Source organism: Aphelocoma coerulescens, chromosome 1A (assembly GCF_041296385.1).
Source record: "Aphelocoma coerulescens isolate FSJ_1873_10779 chromosome 1A, UR_Acoe_1.0, whole genome shotgun sequence".
NCBI lineage: Eukaryota > Metazoa > Chordata > Aves > Passeriformes > Corvidae > Aphelocoma > Aphelocoma coerulescens.
In genome coordinates, this window is record NC_091014.1 from 47,115,390 (window position 1) to 47,137,307 (window position 21,918).

The 21,918-nt window shown below is 34.4% G+C and overlaps 1 protein-coding gene across 1 annotated transcript in view; it reads left to right on the forward strand.

Moving 5' to 3' along the window:
- The window catches only part of CFAP54 (cilia and flagella associated protein 54), a 102,878-nt gene that overhangs the window by 66,990 nt on the left and 13,970 nt on the right, over positions 1 to 21,918 (forward strand). The window contains exons 47-61 of the mRNA XM_069003915.1: positions 1,913 to 1,999; positions 3,013 to 3,135; positions 4,344 to 4,397; positions 5,751 to 5,967; positions 6,294 to 6,388; positions 7,915 to 8,084; positions 13,174 to 13,276; positions 14,655 to 14,793; positions 15,699 to 15,856; positions 16,054 to 16,239; positions 17,467 to 17,593; positions 17,898 to 18,053; positions 19,095 to 19,203; positions 20,805 to 20,910; positions 21,646 to 21,735. Coding sequence (XP_068860016.1) covers positions 1,913 to 1,999; positions 3,013 to 3,135; positions 4,344 to 4,397; positions 5,751 to 5,967; positions 6,294 to 6,388; positions 7,915 to 8,084; positions 13,174 to 13,276; positions 14,655 to 14,793; positions 15,699 to 15,856; positions 16,054 to 16,239; positions 17,467 to 17,593; positions 17,898 to 18,053; positions 19,095 to 19,203; positions 20,805 to 20,910; positions 21,646 to 21,735 — 1,920 coding nt within the window. The remainder of the gene's footprint in view (positions 1 to 1,912; positions 2,000 to 3,012; positions 3,136 to 4,343; positions 4,398 to 5,750; positions 5,968 to 6,293; positions 6,389 to 7,914; positions 8,085 to 13,173; positions 13,277 to 14,654; positions 14,794 to 15,698; positions 15,857 to 16,053; positions 16,240 to 17,466; positions 17,594 to 17,897; positions 18,054 to 19,094; positions 19,204 to 20,804; positions 20,911 to 21,645; positions 21,736 to 21,918) is intronic.

Below are 21,918 nucleotides of genomic sequence, written 5' to 3' on the forward strand. Positions count from 1 at the left end.
TGCACTAACAGAATTTCCTGTCAGGTGATTATTGTATACCTCTGTCAGTCAACTCTAAGCATGTCAGAAAACTCTCCATCTGAAAAAGTAGATAGTTTCTTCTTGCTTTAATGAATTGAATCCATTTATAGCAAGGTCCTGCAAGTGGCAGAGACAATGCCAGGGAGGCAAAAAGATTGCATGGCTGGCAGCAGGGGAGTAAGAAAAGATTAGGAGGTAGAGCTAGGAGTTAGACATGAGGAGGCAGAAAGATGTTACAGCTTTTTTAGTCAGCAAGCCATTTGTTGGATTGATTTTTTTTGGAACTTCAGGCTGGCTCCCATTGTTGCTTCTTCCTGTCCTGCTTTACTGGAGTTCACTTTGTTATTTAGCTTTGTCTAACTGTCCTCGCTTTGGGAGATCCAGTGAAATCAAGGAGCAGACAATTACCTGGAGGCAGGGGCACTTAATTTGATTGCTTGCTTGATGTGGCTGTGCACATTTTTTGATTCTTTCTGCACTTTTGCTGGCAGAATATAGATCCAGGTCATGGATCATGGTCAAAGCAATTGCAGTTTTAGCTGGATGAGAGCTTCATTTCCCCTGAATGCTTATTGTGTGGGAATGTTTTGGATGGTGGGTGCTAAGTTGATACGACACTTAAATCAAAATACATCAAGATTCAAGTTTTATTAAAAATAAAACTTCAAAGACTAATTTTGTTGAACTACTTCAAATATAAGTAGGAAACTGTATGGGTACAATTAAAACATTTGCCTCGAGCATTTGTAATCCAAATTCAGAAGTATTAAGCTACATTATGAAAACTTAAAGTGAATTTGACAAAAATCTAACAATGCTGTTAGCATTTTCTAAGCTTGGGGACATTTTAAAGTGAAGAAAAATGTAAAAGCTGAACAGTAATTAAATTTTGAAAGTTCTTTCATTTTCAATAAACCCATAAATCTGTTAGGAAAGAATCTGCTTTTTCTGAAATATTGTATAACAATAGATCACAGAATCACAGAATGTTTAGGGTTGGAAGGGACATTTAAAGATCAACTAGTCCCAACCTCCCATGCCCATGCAGGGACACCTCCCACTAGACCAGGTTGCTCAACACTCCATGCAACTTGGCCTTGAACACTTGCATTGTTGGGGCATCTGCAAGTTACTGGGTAACCTGCTTCAGTACCTCACCACACTCACTGTAAAGAACTTCTTCCTAATATCTAACTTAAATTTCCTGTCTTTCAATTTGTACCTGTTATTCCTTGTCCTATCACTACGGTTCCTGATGAAGAGTCCCTCTCCAGCTTACCTGTAGGCCCCCTTCAGATACTGGGAGGATATACAGTGCCTGTATACTTTAACAGAGCTCAGTTTTAAAATGTTTTTTTGTTAGTTGTCCCCACAAAAAATTTCAATTTAAAATGAATGTAAATAAATTTGTCGCTAGGTCTCATCGCCATCCACTTTATTTTACAACTGGTACAATTTCACTTAGACAATTGCAGGACTTCATTGTGTTTATTTTAAAAAGCTTACAGAATTCTATTCTTCTGTTAGTTATATTGAAAAAAATTGTGGCATCAAAATGCAGACAGTTTTAGAAATCCCTTGTATCAACCTATTTCCATTAGGTTTACTCACTAATGATGTAGTAAAATGCCCCACCTTGATCATAGAGAATAATTTGGACAAACTTCACTTCCTACATTGTGAATCACATATAAGGTAGTATCAGAGGTTAGCTTTAGCCAGCTGAAGAACTTTTTAGAACATTTATCTTTCAGAGAGCATAGTAGTGATCGTGTGTGATGGTCAAAGCAGTAATCTTATATTATCTGTATACTTGTGATATGTAATTGCAATGTGTATTTCCATAATTGTGCCCTGTATGATGTTTATATGACCTACTATTTTGCTACAGATTTTACCTCTGTTCACATTATACCAATATATTGTGTCTGAGATTTGTAAGGACCCAGCTAGATGTATTGAAGGAAGAATCCTCAAGGTAATCAAATAAACTTTCTCTTTCTCACAACATGTTGTATTTCAAGTAAGTTTTTAATTCTTTGTTAAATGTAGTCAGTTTAATATTCATATATTGCTACTATGAAAAGTAATGCATTTAAGGTCAGCTGTTGCTTAGTGTTTCTTATGGCAACACATTGTAGGGCTACTTTCTAATTGCAATTATTATTTATATTCTCAGTTTTAGTAACATGCAGAATTAGTGACATAGTTTTACTGTTAATTTCCTACATAGGCTGTTGAGTGCTTCCTTAAATTATTTCTACTCTCTTTAACAAAGAGGAAGTTTTCCTTCTTCAATGCAAACTTTTCACTTGGTATTTTTTATCTTGTTCTACTTTTCTTTTAAATGTTTTCTTAAGTGCAAAACATGAATAATTTTTTTTCCTCAAATGTTCCCTTTTGGATTTGTTATTACTGCCATGGTAGAACAAAGTTCCGTGAAGTCTAGGAACAGATTTTTGTCTTTTCTCTAATGTTCACTTGTAGGTTTTTTGGGTTTTTTTGGTTGTTTGTTTGGTTGTTTGGGTTTTTTTTTAAATAATTTGTGAGTTTGGTTGTTTTTTTTTTTTAAGGAATCTAACTGGTATTAAGAGTCAAAGTGGTACTGGTTTTAGATATTTTCAGGAAATGGTGATATGGGTTAGATAAGTAGTTGAGTATTATAAGACTAAGGTGAGTAAAATCTATGAAACAGATTTTGATAAGGGGCTGATCTTAGACAGACAGTCAAAACTCTTAACAGATGAAGTAAGTTCTTTCCCTTTGTGAGGAGTAAGTTTTTAAAGAATTTGTTTTTAAAAGAGAAAGACCCATCTTTGAAATTATTCACTATAATATGTAAAAGATTTCTTTCCATTGAAGATCATTCTCCATCAATGTACAAGTATGGTAGCCAAATCTATTTGAGAATTACCTTTAAATAAATTTTATTTTGAGCAAAGAGAATAATTGAAAAACATTTAAATCAAAGGCTCTGTTATTTTTTCATAGATTAAAGTACTTACAGATATAGGATTTTTTACGGAGGCCTTTCATGAACTGTCTTTGCTTATTTGGGGAGAGAGAATTCCATGGAAAATACCAGCAGGATACAGATATATTGAGCAAATGCAGGTAAACAGAAAAGTATAACATGGAACTATAACAATCCATTTTCTTCATGAAACTGCACATACTCCATATCTACAAGTTATTACATGTTCTTAAGAAAGTCCTAAATTTCTTTCCATAGATGGATAAAATAGTAGGTTTTGAATGACATTAAAATCTCTCGCTAAACAAAAGGAACACAAATCAGTTTGAAGTGTGTGTTTTATCCACTGAGTACTGCAGATAATACTGAAGAAAAAACAATGTGTGATTTCATATTCAGGCATGAAAAGTATGGACAAAGTTCTTGCCCTGTAATTGGCCAAGTTCCCACTGCTCTAGCCAGGAGCAGGACAGCTGAGGGGCAGCTGGAGCAGCCCTGGCCTGTGGCACCTCACAGGCTGAGGCTGTGTGGGGATCAAGGTCAGGCATGGGACGGGGAACCGAGCTCATACACGGCCCAGGGTGACAGCAAAGGGCCACGGGGTCTGGCTGGGCACAGCTTGGGGAGTCTGTGCTAGGACAGGGCTGCGGGCGGCTGGAGACTGTCCCTGTTGTGGCATTGCTGGGGCAGGGGTTGATAGCCCCTTGGGGCTGACATGGGGTCCTGGGCCCTGGGGAGGGTGGGGACACTCTCAGGAGATGCTGGGCAGGAAGAGCTATTGCTGCCCACAGAGCCTTGGCTGTCACATCACCCCAGGTCAGTTTGATTTTCCCTATATCTGGTCACTAATGTGCTAAAAGGGTTGGAAGCTGTTAACAACTGACCTGGACTTTTGTCTTATCTGTGAGCACAGATAAGTGCCGGTACAGGCAGATCAGGTTTTTGGGTAAGCCTCTCCCATAACCACCCTTTCCTTGTTTTCCAAGCACATATGAAAATAATCTGATCACTTAATCCCAAATGAATGTAATCAAGGTCTCCCTTACCTAAGTGGTGCTTTTGGGTGGGTGACATGACAAAGTATGTGTGTCAGCACTAGACATCTGGACAGAACACCAGGTGAAATTCAGCTTGAACTGTAGGAAAAATTTCTTCACCAAAATCATCAAGCACTGGACAAACTTTATGTTTGCTTTCTTTACCCTGTGTTGCAGAGAGTGAAGCAGAGAAAATTGAGTTTAATGAGCTGATTTGAAGGGAAATTTCCCTCCTCCCACCTCTCTTAACTCATTGATTTTATACTCATGTTGTAACACATTACTTTTTTTTGGTTTTGTCCATTTTACAGGCCTTACAGAAATTTGATTCCTCAAAATCTCTCATGACTGTTACAAATTTGCAGGTAAAAAAAATCTGAAAGAGTTAAACATTTTATGCTATACATAAATATTTATTTAGCTGTCTTAAGGTAGGAATTCTCCAGTTCAGAAAATATCCTTGTTATTATTAAAAACTTCAGTAAATAGAAAACGTATTCTTCTCAATGGATTACTGTTTCCAGAATTTTAAATTTTATGACTGACCTCTCAAGGGAAGGGCAACTACCACTTTCACTGATTTTCAGATGGGAGATCTAATATGTACAAATTTGTGGCTTTTCTGTGCAAAACACACTAGTGGGATTATTCAGGCTTTGTTGTGATATGGAAGGTCGGGTGTTTATCCTGCTAAAATATTGAGAGTGTCAGTCTTTTAATGTTTTAATTTCTATCAGTCAGAGTTGTCTTCATAGATTTGTCCTAGTTCAGATGGGGGTTGAAGTCAATTCCTGGGGAAAAAAAAGTTAAAATGGTGACTCTATAAACCAGTGTCTAAACAGTCATTTTCTCATTTTATTTAAAATATCCTATTCATCAATAACTTCTTCTGTGTTTTTCAGTTTTAATAATTTCCTTTTATTAACCTTCTCACAGATCCATTGAGCTAGTAGGGGTAAATACTAGCAGAATGTGAGAAAGTTAAAACATTAAAACAAATTCAGAAATTAAACCCCCTGCCTTTTCCCCTCCACTTTTCTCTGTTTTGTTTACAGCAAGCTTGTGTGTCTCCTACAACAGTTGATATTACAGGACAGAAATGAGAAGTGTATCTTGACAGCTTTTGATCTCACTAGCTCCTGATTTATTTTGAAGTTGTGCATTATCTTGAGCTTTTGATTTGAACACTTCACAGTATATGTGGCACTGTTACTGGTCTCATGATCTTGCCAATCTGTGTAGACTTTCAACTTCTAAATTTATTAATCTAAAGTGAGAATATTAAACTCATGAATATTAAACTCATGATAAAACAATGATGCTGTAATGAATAACAAAAAGATTCTATGAAATATGCTAGAATTGTCTGATACAAGATTTTTTTCCTTTCCTAACAACAGACTTTTCTTTGAGTTGGATTTTTTGAACTACAGATTTACCTACAATGCAGAAAAATAGAACTTGCAGTGATAATAGCTATAACTTCATAGATGCACCTTCTGCTGGAAAACAGATCTCTGAGGCTGTAGCAAGTGCTGCTAAGGGGTGAAGTTTGGGAGGAAAAAGAGCAACTCATTCATAATAACTGAGAGTATTACTAATATTATTCATGCTAATTATTGATATGTGTCATTATTAATAGCAGCAGAATATGTCTTGAACAAGAAAAATGTAAAATGTGCAATTTCAAATAGTCCAAATTGTTAACTTTTTTGTAGGTACTGGAAGATATATTTAATTGGAGTCTGTCTTTAACAGTGGTGCCACTGTGCAACCAACAAATTATGAATAAAATAACCTTAGCCAAAATGCATCTCATAATTTGTCTTTCTGCCACAATAAATAATATACCTGAAAAAGTTGAAAAAAAAGTATATTCTGTTGACAACAACAGCTTTCCAGAGCCAAACAGAGCTGCAGCATCAAATGTAAAAGGTAATTATAAGGATAGTGGAAAAGTTTATTTTTATTGTTTCGAGCATGGTTTTTCCACTTTTAGCTGCATATGAATTAATATGTCATTTTCTGAACAATATTCATTTTAAACATTGCTGAATAACTTCAATCATTATTGAAATGAGAATTAAGATTTTTTAAGGTATTATTATTATTATTATTATTACTTAGTTCCATTATTACTTATTTTGATGTTAAATGTGCCAGTTGTAAGTAGAGAGAAAAGGTCTGTGTTTTTAAAATTACTGAGAATGCTTGGGTTCTGCATTTGTTATCTGAAATTTTATCTGCAATGTATTTGACAGTTGATGCTGATCAGAATTCAAGACAACAGGAACAAAGAGACACAATAGTGCATCTTGTTGACTGTAAAGATGAATTAAATATGGCCATGCTAAAGGTAATTTTGATTTTTAGGGGAAAAGGATTAAGAAACTGCAGATTGATCAAAAACATTGCTAATGCCTTCAATGCAACAGAAATTATGATGAGAGGATGGTATGAGAAAGGAGAATAGGAACTTTTGTTTCTAATCTGACTGCTGTCTTACTAGCTGGACATTAAGTGTTGACTATTTGGTGCAATCATTTTTCATTTTTGGTGTTCCATTTTTCAAATGATGGGAAATATTTCCACAATCAGACCTCAGTATGACTATTTCAGCATAAAGGGTGCAGACTGAATGGGATTTCAAGATAAAATAATCTCCTTTCAGAGGGCATCACCTGTAGAATGTCAGAGACTCTTTGAGGGGTCAGTATGCTATACAAATAAAAAACATTCTCTATCATTCTCTTATGTGAAATATCTTAATTTTTTTATGTTGCTCTTTCTGGTACTTTATTTTGAAGAAAACATACCACAGCTTATTAGCTTCTTTGTTTGAAGGGGATTTTGTTTTGTTTAATTGTAAACCTTACGATTGGCAGTTTCACATCACTAAAAGACCAGAATTAAGGGCTGACCTGTTCTTCATTCAGAGAGGTCTTCCACTTTGGAAGTATCTACTTCTGGCCAATGTCACAAGGAAAGTAATGCAAAAAGTACATCTGGAGAATGGAAGATGATTTTGTATGGCAATTGGTATAGGTCATACACTAGAAACTTGAAAGTTTTAGTATAACTTGAAAATAGCATCTTGAAAATAACTAAAATAGAAATGTTCATTTAAATTGAATAGAGCTCATTTAAGAGGGATAATATATTTCTTACTCTTTTGGTTTTTTTTAACTACTCTATTCTTTTGGAGGTTTTTTTGGGGGGGGGATTCGTGTTTTTTTTAAAGTGGAGCTCTGAATTTTGATCAAAATAATGTATTGGGTGATACAAAACCTTTAAATTAATATTTAATTCTGCTGAAAGCTCCACAAATGAAATTTAATTTAAAATTAACTTCTTTTTAGATGTGTTTTTCACAGTTTCTTACAGCTTTGTTGATCAGAAAGACTGTAAATTATAGCTGAACTTTCAGGATACATACTGTACACAAGAATGTCAAAGAATAGCTGATAAAGATTGTAATACTTCTTTCAACATCTTTAATGTTGTTTTTAATATTGTATTTATTGTTTAAAATTATTAAGCATAGCTAGAAGTATAGTATAAAATTATCAAGTACAGCCATTAGAAAAAGAATGGGAAGTTAGTGAGTAACATTGCTAAGCCTTAAAATACGTAGTTAAGCGTACATGGCAATAGTACAGGTACAGTTGTTGCTGCTTTCAACACGATTCTGTAAACCTGAGAAAAGCAAAATTTCATACACATACCCACCTCCCCACCCCATTTATAGAAAAGGCATATTGCATTTAAGTTTATTTATTTTAAGATGTGGTGATAGTAGGCTATAACAGAAAAAAATACTTCTAAAGAAAAATGTTTATTTCTTTATTTTTTGAAATCATACAACCCTGTGTTCTTCTCTAGGGGATTTTATTGACAGAAGCTGAAGAAAGTCTTAGCTATCTTGTACAGGACATACAGGAAAAATATGATGGGGACATATCTTGCTATTCTGTGGAAGATTTAGAGGCTCTTATTGAGGCAAAACTTGAGCTTGCTTCTATTTCTCAGCAAAGGCATCAAGCAGCTCTCAGGTAAGTAATACTATAAACAACCTTATCTTGCACAGCCTTGACCACCAATCATTAAAAAAAAAAATCTCTTTATTACTACATCAATATTGTAAATCTTAGTAGTCATCTGTAAAAACCATATTAGTGTATTTAGAAATGTAAGATACATAGTAATTTGATTTTTTTATTATTGCTTTATTTTGCCTTTTAAAAGATGATCAGTTATTGGCCCATGATTTCTCTGTGGGATGTTCTTGTGACAAAGTGTTGTATAAAAACAAAGAAAAAGTTGCAATCTTCATGGTTTTTGGTAAAGTCTGGATATGTTAGATAATGTGTTTTCTTATAATTTCAAAGTGTACAACAGAGCACTAATGTTATCTCTGAACTACTGAATTCTACTTTGTTCTAGAATGCCCTGTGTTACTGTCCTAAAAGAACATTTCCTCCTGATGTACTTACTGGTTTCAAATTAAAATGTCAAAATTTTATCTTTGACATTTGTGATTAAAACGTGATTAAAACACACTGAAGTAAACATTAACATATTGGAATAGATTTTGGCAGCATTAATTATATTGTTAACGATAGTGTCTGAAATACTGTTGTATTATCTCTATAAATCGGTATATATCTGCCTAATATTTTCTCCAAATTAAAATGCCCAAATTCTGTGATATTTTTCTTGAGATTCTGATTTCTCCTGGAGAATTTAATGAAGTCACAATTTTAATATTCTTGGAATATATTGGACATACAGAAATTTATTAACTCTTTGTAGATGTTAAATTCCAAACATTGTTTTGGTCTTTTAGCTAGGATGATTCTTCTGTTTAGCATACCTGTAATTTTACATTAATTTGTATAAGAAGGATGATAGCTTAACAGTACATAATTTTATCAGGGTGAAGCTCTTTCTATCTAATATTTTATTAGAAGGAAAAATCTTTGAGGGTACAAATTGCCAACTACAGATGCAGCGTACACAGGTGTAGCACCACCACTTGCCAGACTAGATTGAGATTTGGTATAATGTAATCAGTATTTGTAATGCTTATTAGGTCTAATCTAACTAAACACACCAGAATTGCTACAATAAATCTTATATCACAGTAAGCATCAAAAAAAAGAACTAACCATTTCTTTATTGTTGGAATAGTGGTGAAGATTGCTGATGAAGTGGTGGGTGGTTCATCAGGCCAATAGATAAATCAGTCTCAATGGGATTTTTTATACAATTAACAAAAAATGGTTTATTCTGTGATAAAACAAACCATCTTCCTTCTCTCAGCTCTCTTAGATGAATAAAAACCCCTCCAAATCAAAACCTTTAAAATAGAAAAATTTCTTTTGCATTGTTATGGTACAGCAATAAAAAAAAAGTAAAATTGACAAGGACAGGAGCTTTACAGTGCTGTATAGACTACTGAATTGAAAACAGTAACAGTCTGCAGCATAGTCTTTCACCCAGGTTTTGTTTATGTTATTTTAAAAGATAGCAGTTTCCCAAAAATTCAGATATTAGGACTGTAATAATTTAGCAGTAATGTCATTAGTGAAGATGTGAAGTAAGAACTTGTAGGTTATTTGCGGACATTTCTAATCATGAAATATAAATCTATTTCAGTGCCGTTTGATTTAGATTAATTTACTATAAATTGTCAAGGAGTAATCAACCAGTCAATGACAGTCACCTCATCATACTTAGGTGTCCTGAATTTTATAAAGTCACTATACTAGTAACCAAGGAGCACTATGCACACTTATGAAATATCGTGTGTGTAATCTTAGCTTGATACTAGGCTTGGTAAAAACTGCATTAGTAGAGTTCTGTCCCAAACTTTCTCACCCTGCTAAACTGATTCCAGTATATTTAAGACATTTCAATGCAGGACCCTTCATTTTGCCATGCACTTTATATCCTAGAGACTAGTTTCTCTCTTGGATTATAACTTGTCTCAGATTGAAGAAACTTTTTCTAGGATATCAAGGATTTCAGTGGATGTCAAGCATTTTATGGATCGTTTTTTGTGACTCTCAAATTTTTGAGGAGTTTTTGTTTAGTGGGTCTTATATATTGATAGTGGTCAGTATCAGGAAAAAAGCCATCAAAAAACAAAGTAAAGGTTTGGGGTTTTTTTAACCTAGTTTGCAGTTTTATTGCACTGCCATGGAAACTGCTGATATGTCTGCCTCAGATACAAATGAAGCATTTCTTCAGACAGCGGAATGTTTCCTGCCTGCCAGTCTAGAAACCAAACTTTGCATGATATTACAGAAATTCATCTTTTTTTTTTCCTTTGGCGAGATGACCTAGTGGTGAAATTGTTATAGTCATCTGTACTTTCCTATTTTGATCATCTTGTCACTTTCTGATTCAGCTGATAAAAGGATGTGTATTTTGTCAAGGGAAGTATATAGGCACATCACTCTTGTTGACAGCAGAAGAGGGTCACAAAAATTTCATCAAGGGAAGCTTCTGCATTACAAGCTTCTGTCTTGCAAAATATATATGCTTCAGAATAAGTTTATGTATAGGACTAATCCCACTGATCTCAAGGAGAGTACTTACATGGTGTCTGTCCTCTAAATGTGAGCTTTCTAATTATGCAAATATGTGCTTGTCTACTTGTGTGAATAAATTGTAACTTAGAACAAGACATTTATGAATCGTTGGGCTTGTGGTCTTTATTTTGCTTTAGAAATTTATATGTAAGCATGTAGGTAAAAATAACCTCATTTTCAGTATTGCTAAATGTTGACAAGAGCAGTTAGCTGGAGGCAGTGGTGCTGAGGAAATTAGGTTAATATTTGTTAGTAGCCTGCATATACTCTTGGGTGCTGTACCTTCTCCAATGTATTTGAGATATGTGAACCTCATAGCATCTCAAGTGATGTTTTAAGAAAAGTCAGATTTTCCTGTAATTTTAACTTTGATACCTGGTTTCAGGGGAGAACTCTCAAAAAAAGAGAAACAGTCGGGGTACATCATTGCCTTATCCTTATTTTCTATTTGCTTTTATAAGCAAGTTCTGTTTCACGTTTTCTGTTGCTAGAGAGAAACTTACCATCAAATTCAACATTGATGTATTCTGTTTTCATTTTGTTGAATAAATCTAAGGTAAAGGGATGATGAAGGAGATTCATGAGAATTGAATTGTGAAAGGTTTGGTTCTCATTGTTACTTTGGGGTCTGTTTGTGCTGAATTGGTGTAATCCATCCAGGTCTGCATCACAAAAACAGTAAGGAGGATAGAATCAGAAATGACAGGAAGACTTTTAACTGCTCTCTTATCTTAACAGGAGGTTATCCATCCTGTGGTTATACATATATTGACAGAATAATGTGAGTAACTTAGAAGTAGTGCAGCTCTTGTCCTGACTTTGTGCAAGATCTTTGCCTTTGCAACCATCAGTCTAGAACATCTCAAAAGCAGTAAATTCACAGACCCTGAATCTGTCTTGCATTAAAAGCTCTTTACATTGTCCTGGCAGTGTAAAAAGGATGTTAAGGTGTTAATAATGCTTTTCTATTTTCTTTTTTTTTTTTTATGTGCTTCATGACAGCCAGTCTCTATGTAAAGAGAGTCTCTCTGTGTAAAAAACCAGCATAGATAAGAACTTTGGTTATACATTTTTAACAATTAACCTGCTGAAAAACCTTTTAAGTGGTGAGCTAGGGATACTCACTGGTAGTTTAGTATTATTAGAAAAATGTTTCTGTGGGCAGATAACATGTAGAGTTGTAAAAACAAACAAACAACCAACCCCCAAAACCAAACTCAAAAATGTTTTAGAGATGTAAGAAGTAAAGATTTACAGACATAAAGGAAAATGTACAATTGGGAAAAACCAATACAAAGAGACATTGATTTTGGCAATTCTCAGAATATTTTGAGTAGTGTGTTCTCTGGACAACAATTCTTATTATGAAAAAGATCTTCTGTCTATGATGGCTTTGCAGATGTCTTCATATCATGAAAATAATTGTCTTTACAAAGTCTGCTGCTATAGCTACACATTTTTGTACATGTAATGAAAATTGAACATTATCTGAGTGTATCTGAGTGCTTATAAAGACAGCAAAAACCCCAGTAGTTAATATTTTAAGAAACCTGACAATATTTTGAGATCCAAGCCCATTGTTTTTTGACACACAGGGTTGAATGCTTCTCCAGTCCTAATGGTGTGGGTATCTTTCTAGGTTCTGTTCAAAGTGAACTCTAGAAAAGAATTTAGGGTATGGGGTGTGGGGTACAGTAGATGCAATGACATGTGATTTCTTACTGATGAGGTTTTGCCTCATCACCTTGATGGTGTTTACTAAGATCCTGTGAGTATTGGACCATGTGGATTTAACAGAAGGATTAATGTATAGCCCAGAAAGTTTTAAGGAGGAAAGTATTAACCTTGGTTGTGGATGACATAGAACTCCCCTTATATATCTTGTAATTTTCAGTATTTTTACATCTTCTAATTTCTAAGAACTTATCAGTGGAGACAGATTGGTCTTGATCTAGTGATTTGACTAGATCTAAAGATTGGACTTGATGTTCTAAAATGTCATTGCCAGCCAAAATGATTCTATGGTTCTGTGTGTGACTGGAAGTTATAATGGAGTTCTGTTTTGATTGCTCCAACAGAATATGATATATCTTAGCTTATATGCTGTTCATAGAACAATAGAATTATCAGGGTTAGAAGACACCTTAAGCTCATCAAGTCCAACCATGAACCCAGCACCACCACTGTGACCCCTAAACCACTAAATTGTATCATCCAGATCCGGATGCTTCTTAAACTCCTTCAGGGATGGTGACTCCACCACCTCCCTGGGCAACCAATTCCAATGCATGACCACCCTAACAGTGAAATACTATTGAGTTATGTCTGTTATTGGCAGAATTTTTACTGATGTTTTGTCACTTTCATAATGTAGTGCCTACAAATTCAGAAAATAGTCTGAGCACAATCTTGTTTGACTGAAGCAAAAATTGATAACTGCTGATTTACATCTGTGACACAGTAAAAAATGAAGTATCTATTTTAATAAAATCATAAAGTAGCGAATATAAATAGTATTTTAAAATAATATTGCTCTATACCACAGTGTTGCTTTGGCTTTCTCTGCAATTCGACTTCTCCAAGATGCAAAAGTTTTTAGCATGGATGTGACACATTTTCACGAAGAAAAGGATGAAAGGGAGTGTTTGGTATGTGTGGATATTTGTTTTATACTGATCTTTCTTTGTATACGAATCTGTCTTGTATTAAGTGTTGAGTGATTTTCATAATATTAGAACATAGCAGTCATTTGTATTATGTAGTTACCATTAATCCAGGGAGAAAATGATCTTTGACATACTTCCGATACCTGCTTGCCTAAGGTGTACTCAATGTGTCTGTAATCACTATAATTTGTATGAGGTTAGGAATTACAGTTTTTATTTCTATACTCTCAAATGGCAGCACTGAAAATCTTCTTTTATTTAAAACCCCCCCAAACAAAAAGGAAGTGCAAACAATAGCTATCAGTTGAAAATTTTGTATTATTCAGTTAAGGTACTTTAGATTTTCTGATTGAAAACTGAATTCTCTTTCAAAGAGCCAGATGGACCATTTCACCTAATTGCTATTCCACACGGAGCAAGATTTCAGCTGACTTCTGTTGTCCAACACATAGGGATTCTGACCTCTGCTTTGGAAAACCTGTTGGTCACACACCACACAGTCACTCTTGAGTGCACAGTGAGTCAAATTGACTCACATGGACAGAGCAATTGAGCAGTGAGATTTTGTAATGTCTATTGAGACTGGACTTTCTTGTATGCAATGTAATTATTTTCTGTCTGTTGTAGGACAGTCCTGTAGCCAGTACCTGAGCTATCAGCATTTTTTTTCTCATTTGCATCAGTGCAAGTCAGTCATGATGATTTTTTGTATAAGTAAAGTGCAGGTGGTGCATTGTCCATTGCAATTGATTGCAGTAGATTGCTTGGTGAAACAAATTGTAGAACATGGACTGTAGAATTTTTAAGAATAAATGAAGATAGCACAAGGAGTTGAGCTGAGAATTCTCACAAACACTTGTAGTATTACATTATGCTAATACTTGTTTCTAAACACCAGAAACACAAAAAACTAGAAATCAAAACATAAAAATTTCTTTATAGTCATTATTGAGGTACTAGAAATTGATACTGATCCTGCTCTACAATTAGACTTTTATGTGCCTTAGAATTTTGTGTAATGTTCCTGTTTGAGTGGAATAAAATCCAAACTCTTAGAATTATTCGTCATGAAAAATATAGTATATAGATATACTTATGGAGTCTCACCTAAAAAGTGGTTTAATATTCAAAATGGTTTAAATTATTTATATATATATTAAAATGTAGGTAATAAATGTCCTCCTGTTATTAAAAATATGTATCTACCCTTCAAATAAACTTCTGTTTAGGATGCTTTTATTATTTGTTAAATATTTGTATTAATTTAATTTATTTTAGACTGATGCTGCCCTGTTCCCTTGTTTGTAGTAAAATATGTTACTCAGAAAGTAACATTTTTCTTGCTTTTGGAACTCACTAGGACTCCAACACTGAAGGTGTTCAACTGCCTCCCAGTGTCACAGCACAAGAGCACATGAACGTACGTTTGTGGCTGAGGTGTCGAGCAATGTTAGTGACTGCACTTATGACACAGATACAGGGTGTTGGTGATATGAAAGGTACTGCTCTTTCTTGGTTTAGATTTTGGGATTATAATGGGCCTATACAGGCAGAATTCTTATTCATAATTAAAAAATATTAATGTTAATTCTGGGGCTGTATTATCATGGAACTATTATTTGTATTAAATTCGTCCAACCCAATAAGGAAAATATATTTATGAGTAAATTCTCTCCTAGAGCATGAAAACAGGAAGTATTACATTAATTTTAATTTAATGGTCATTATCTTTTGATAATTGTGTCTAAAAGTTTCAAATGTTCTAGTGTAATTAAGAAGGTATGGCTGTTTTAAAAAGCGCTGTTGCTGAGTACCTCTGGTTTTAAAAGTCTCAAAATATTTTTCACTTTTTTTACTTCCAGTAAATGAAATATCCCTACATAACTTCTAAAAATGTTCCAGATTATTTTTTTAAAGATTTAAGAGAGAGATTGCAAAATACATTTGTTGAAGTTTGGTTATGAATAAAATGTTTTTCATTCCTTAGTTCTATGAACTCTGATGCTCACTTAAGTATCAAAATCAGTCTAAGTCTGTAGCCAAACTCTTATGTAATCACTTCTAGATAATTGCTCTGAAGGCCATACTGTTTTGGAATTTTAACTAAAATCAGATTTTTGAATACGTAGAACAGATCTAAAATATCTTAATATTTTTGTGGGTGGCTTGCATAAAAAGCGTGCATTTAGATGAACTTAAACCTGGTGCAGTTTAGAAACTAAGTGGTTTTTCTTTCTTTTAAAAGTGAATTTGACACAAAACTGATGAAATGGTCCATGTGGAGTGTGGAATTTGTAATATATTTTCTGTGACTTTTTAGTGTAGAAATTACTTAAGAATGGTAGAACACACAATAAAGTATTTTCTATTGTATTTTTACTATTCATATATTCTCTTCTTTTAGGAAACGATGTGGCTGAGCGCAGAAGCATGATAAAAGAAGTAATATTAGAGGCAGAAGCCTTTGGTGATATTGAGACTCAGGCTGAAATGATGGTGCAAGCTGCTATTCTTGACCTGCAAGAAAAACGTCCTGTGGCAGACATAAAACTTCTTTTGCAGGTTTGAGCATAAAGGAGAAACTGTTTGCTTTTCTTTGATGCATTTTCTTTTGTGTAGTCAGAACAGCTGATAGCAGTGTTAAATAAGCTTGAAATAGTGCCTCTGAAACAGATTTTTTTTCACTTTGCGTGCTTTGTCCTCATAAATAGACAGGAAGATAGTAACTACTTCGGCTTCTGTTGTCTGTGTCCAAACAGAATATCATCGGTTTACTCCAAGAGGATACATTTATTTCTCTGCCGGCTTCTTTGACTCTTGTGAAGAGCATGCTTCTGCTGGCAGACATACTGCCACTGCAAATAGTAGAGGATACAGAACATTGCTCTTCTGCAGTGGAACCATTAAACTTGCTTGTTTTGGCACATGAGCTTACCATTAAAGCAGTGAGTACATGTTGGTGCATTTCCAAATCCTTCCAATAGCCTTAATTATTTATCCTGGGAGCTGTTTCATCAATTTATTCAGAAGGGCTATTCTTAGTAACTGATCACTCCAGTTTTAACTATGTTAGAATAGTATAAAGAAGTAGTTCATCTTAGCAAACTTTATCCATACTCATCATGCATGCTCACCTATGTAGTGTGGTATTTTCACAGAATTTAAAAATATTGAATAGCTGCAAAATGCACATCCAGATGTGAAAAATGAAATAGGTAGTTTGACTTCTAAAGAGACGCAGAACACTCACTTTTCCCATTTGCAATGAGGGTCATATTCATACTCAACACCTCAGGGAGAATGTCGATCTCATTAAATTCCTAACTCTTAAGCATCCAAGAACTTGGCTTTGTGTCTTAGAATAATTTGAATCAGAACAATCTATATAAAGTAGAATGATATTTTAGGTTGATGGATTGTTACAATTGGCATGAAGAAATAATTTCAATGTAAAAATTTAAATAGGTAATTAAAAAAATAAATCTAAAGATATGAACTTTGTGAGAACACTAAACCATTTACCTTTTTGGGATCCAAAAACAGATAGGCATTTCTCCCTGAACTTAGTATAGGTTACAGAGAAAAGTTTTTAGATCAAATTCTTTCCTCATAGTTTCTAAAACTGAACTTTAATCCACTGAAATATTTATTTCCCTAAGTAATAAAGAATCATATGTATCTCTTCAGACTCAAACTTCCAGCTGTGTGACTTGCTAGCCTTCAAGTGAATTGACACTTTACAGTGTCTCCCCATTGTCTTATCTCCATGAATGAAAGGTTTGACTGGTCCATACATGCTAATTTCTTTTTCTTTTCTGGCCTTTACTGGATGTCAGATTTCTTTGTAGAAATGAGTTTCTTTCCAGGGCTGTGGTTACTTGTGAGATCTATTTCTTAAAGACTGATTTGAGGGAGTTTTCTTTTAAAAACCAAAGCCTAACATTAATAAATTCAATCAAGAGTTCATTAAAATTGTTTATTTGTATCAAAAGACTCTTCTGCAAGACAAGTACACACTGAAGTAAAGGAGTTCAGGCCTATCAAATCCTTTTCCAGTGTTCTTTTACAAGACACTTGCATTCCAGGGTTTTGCAATACCTAATTTACTTTTTCAAACTGCTATTTAATATGCTGTCTGTAACTTGATTTTACTGAGGATTCTCCTTTCATAGATTTTTGTTTGTGGTGAACCCATTGAACGGCAAATAGAAGACAGTACATTGACTTGCCTGGTCTTACCTACAAAGAATATCTACCTGCCACATATTAATTTGCTAGCTCAAGTCAAAATGAAAATTGGTAAGAAAAACAACTCATTATTATTTTAAAATTTTAGTTAATTTTCACTCATATTTTGTAAATGGGTTGATTGGTGTAGCTTGGGTTTCTCTTGAATGGTCTAAGTAAACCTTAATGGCATCATACAACAGTGAAACAACATTATAGTTTTGTATTTATATCCATCAATCACTTGAACTCTTGGGAATTGGATTGTAACAGTAAATATGTAGCAGCATTTGTTCATAGGAATTTGCTTATTTTTTGTATAAATTGGTTGTCTACTAAATAATTTACAAGGAACTGTTTTGGTTTTTTTCTTTAGGACGCATACTAGCTGAAAAAGTGGCTTCTACAGCTGCAAGAGGAGATCACTTGCAATGGCTACATGCTCTCAGGCATTTAGAATCAGCATTGAAACTTTGCAGAGCAGCTGCAACAAAAAAATTAGATATGGAAGCTGAACTTCTTTTTCAGATAGGTAAATAAACCCCTGTTAGTACATCCGGAGTGCCATCCTGGGCAATGTTATGCATGGTGTCTTTTGAAATGGAGACATTTTACTGTAAAACTAGAATAGGTTTGGATATTTCTCACTGTCTAGATGAAGATCTCCCTCCTGTGTTTAGTATCTCACCACAGTAGATCAGGATGCATTATTCTGCAAATAATTTAAAAACTGCATTAGAACTACTTTCATCTGTATGTTATCAGGAATCAGAGGGTGTGGCCAACAAGATTAAGAACATTATGTTTTGCAACAGGAGGTGTTGATTTGTGAGGATCCCAGCCAGAAAGACATTGAAGACTCTGTAATGTATGTCTTACAATGCCATGTTTTTGAGTTAACACTATCAAAGAAAAATGAGATAGTGTAAATAATTTTCTCTTACTGCAGAGGCTGAGAACTCCAAACTGTGCAGTATTGAACATGCTTCCAATCAGGCTGTAGCACAACATGCACATCCCTTCTGTGGAAAAGTTGTTTCTTTTTGGTCTTGTAGCTATTCTTGAGAGAAAACAATGTTATTCATCATTTCTACTGTCAAACAAAAAGCATGTTCACATAAGAACCTCTTGCTACACTTTTACAGAAAGGTACTGAGAAGATGCTGCCAAGAGGCTCTTCTGTTACAGCGATCTGGCTGCGTTTATTCTGTGGGATGTGCCCAGCACAACATGGGCCTGAGTGCCACACTGTGTGTGCAGCACAGCACAGCACAGGCCTGTGCCTGCACATTAACTCCTCTGCATACAATACTCTGCTAGTTGGGATCAGGAAATGTTAGGGCTCATTATGAGTCCCAAGTTTGGTTATTTTAGCTACTCTATGAAGAGAGTTGTTATACAAGCATTGTGCATTACCTTTTAAACAAATTGGTAAAGATCTTGCTTATCAGGAGGAGAACAGATAATGTACTATGTTGTTTGACTTTTCTGGAGGGAAAAACAGATTGGGTGAGTCTTACAGAAGAAAAATTAATAACATCTTGAAAACCTACTTTCTGTATTTCTTTCTAAGGTAAGGTAGAACGCCAGATAACTGAAACAGGCAATAACAAGTCATCTCAAGCTGTTGAAACCCTGTTGGAAGCTATTAACCTCAGCCAGAAACATGATCAAAAATATGAGTAAGAATCTAACTATTTAACTTTGAAAAGAATTTAAATCATACATGAATATAATTTGTAAACATTTTTTTTAGATTTGTTCTGATATCTCTGTTATGGAGGATCTTAGAGAATTTTATTTCAACAGAGAAGAGCTAGTGGATATTTATTCTCTTATTTAAAACAAATCATAAGAACATTTAAAAGCATTTTTAAACACAGAAGTTACAGCTTTCTGTTCTATTTCCAAATTTGTACCCTATCTGTCAACACTGGGAACAGAGCTATCAATTAAACAGGAGGTTTATTCATATTTCAGAAGATGAGCTGTGGTCTGCCCCCTTCCAGATAACAGAAATCCAGCTTGAAAAGGTTAGCAGCCAGAAATAGTCAGAAGAGCAGAGGCAGAAGGAGTGTAGGAAATGTGTTTGTAACAGATATCAGGACAGTGACTTTGGCATTAGTTATCAGCCTAGAAGATGCCTGAAGAGCTGAGCCAAGACAGCCAATAAATTCTGTCAAGCAGCTCTGATACACTGGACTTTAGATTTTTTGTTTCTTGACCAGTCTAAATGAATAATGTGCCATGTCTAGTTAGAGACAGTGTAAAGGCAGCAATTTACCTTGCTTGTTTGGGTATTCTGTTACTTAAGTTAATGAACCAGAACTCTGAATGTGGAAGCAGTAGCATAGTAATAAACCTCAACAAGCAGTCAGCATGATGGAAGATGGTGCAGAAATGGACTGTGGAGAAGTTTTACAAGTTTAATTTGCTACACTCTTATTTAATTTGCTACCATCTTTCTAAAAGAATGTACAGTGACATCAATGGACCATGGCTTTCTTGTTTTAGAGAACTTAACATCCTGATCACATTTATGCAAGCCCTGTGATATCTGCGGGGTTGTTTAATTAGTTGTTTCTTGATGTCTCACATCCTTTTTTGTTAGCAAGACTAGAAATTTAACTAAATTGTTGCCAACCAAGTGTTGAATTTGATATTTTCTCAGTTTTCTCAGTCTTTAACTGTATTCTGTCTTTTGTATTTTGCTTTACACAAATTGTACTACAACTGGAATTTATTGTATTATATAAACAACCAACTCTGTGCAATATGAATCCGTCCAGAACAGTAACTGTGTGAGCAGGAGTTTGTTGCTATGCTTAGGGCAGTTAATTCATAGGTGAGATCCAGAGAAATCTGCAGAGCCAGGAAGAATCTGCATAAAAGAACTGTTATAAACCTATAGGGAATAGAAACATTGGAGAAATTCTCCAGGTGTAGTAATTTTCAGCAGGTTGAGGGGAGTAATTCTTTCTTACTAACCATTTGCAATTTATTTATGGAATATTTGTTTCAAATAATGCAAATTATATTTGATATACTGTTAAATGAGGGTGTTATTTGTTAAGCACACCAGAGGGATGTTTTAGACTTACATGACTTTAAAATAGGATCCTATGGCTTTCTGAAAGAAGATACACTTAAGGTAGATGATGGGGGCTGGATGAACGATTTATTTGGTGAAGTATCTGGCTAGTCTTGTGCAGGAGTCAGATTGTATCATCGTAATGCTTACTTTGATGGCAAAATTGATTATTCTGTGTGTTGTTTCTTACAGGTTAATAAGGCGGGCATACCTTGAAATAGCACTATTATATTTGTATTTTGCCACAAATAATGAGGATGTATCACAGACAGATAAGATGGTGCCTTCCAAATCAAGTGTATGTTTTCTATTGTCTGGGTAGCGGCCTCTTCAAAGCAGGAAATATATATTGTGCACCATGCCATATTATTACTTGCAGTGACTTATAAATCATACTGATACTGAAAAGTCCTCCTAGAAAAATCACACGAAGAAATCATATAATAGAATTTGATCTTGTTTGATGTTATCTCTCATGTTTATTGCATTGAATGATAGTATTTAAAATATTTTTCTGTATGAAATAGGAAGACACAACCAACAGTGTTTTCATTTCTGATTATAAATGAATTTGTACCTTGCAAAATATCCTTAACATTCAAACCTGTTTTTTAAATGCTAACTTCACCAGATTTCAATTTTTCCATACAAATATGAATGACAGTATGAGAAATACAAGTGCCTTTAACCACATTAAAGTTCCTACAACCCATAGATGGAAAGCAAAATGTGTAACATTAGAGAAAAGAGGTAATTAAGATTCCAAAAAATGAAATATGATAGCAGCACTGTAAACAGTAGTGACTGTAGGATAAGCTGCTCTGAGAAAACTTTTTCCAGAAGCAGCCAATTAGCGTGCACTGGATAATTTTTTCATTTTTAGCAAATATGCATGGATTTACAGTCAATGCCAAGTTTTACAACTTACAAATAAAACAATTACTTTATAAGTCAGAGGACTTTTTCTATGTTTAGAATATATTTTACTGTAATATATTTAGAATCCTGATTATGAACTGGTGTATAATTTTAGACCTCTTCTGGAGAACTGTCTTCTGAGGAGGCTGTGAAATCAGAAGCCTACAAAGTAAAAGCCTGGATTGCAATAAGAGCAGCTACACAGGTTGGTGCAATATTCTAAAGAGGTGATTTTTTTTTTTTTTTTTTAAATTTCATCTTATTCTACTTACAAAAGCAAACAAGGAAATGCAAACAACAAGAGTATTAAGGTTTCCTGAAATTTCTAGCATGGGTCTTTTTAAATAAAATTAAAATGAATGCTGTCTGAATAGTGCATTTAATCTCT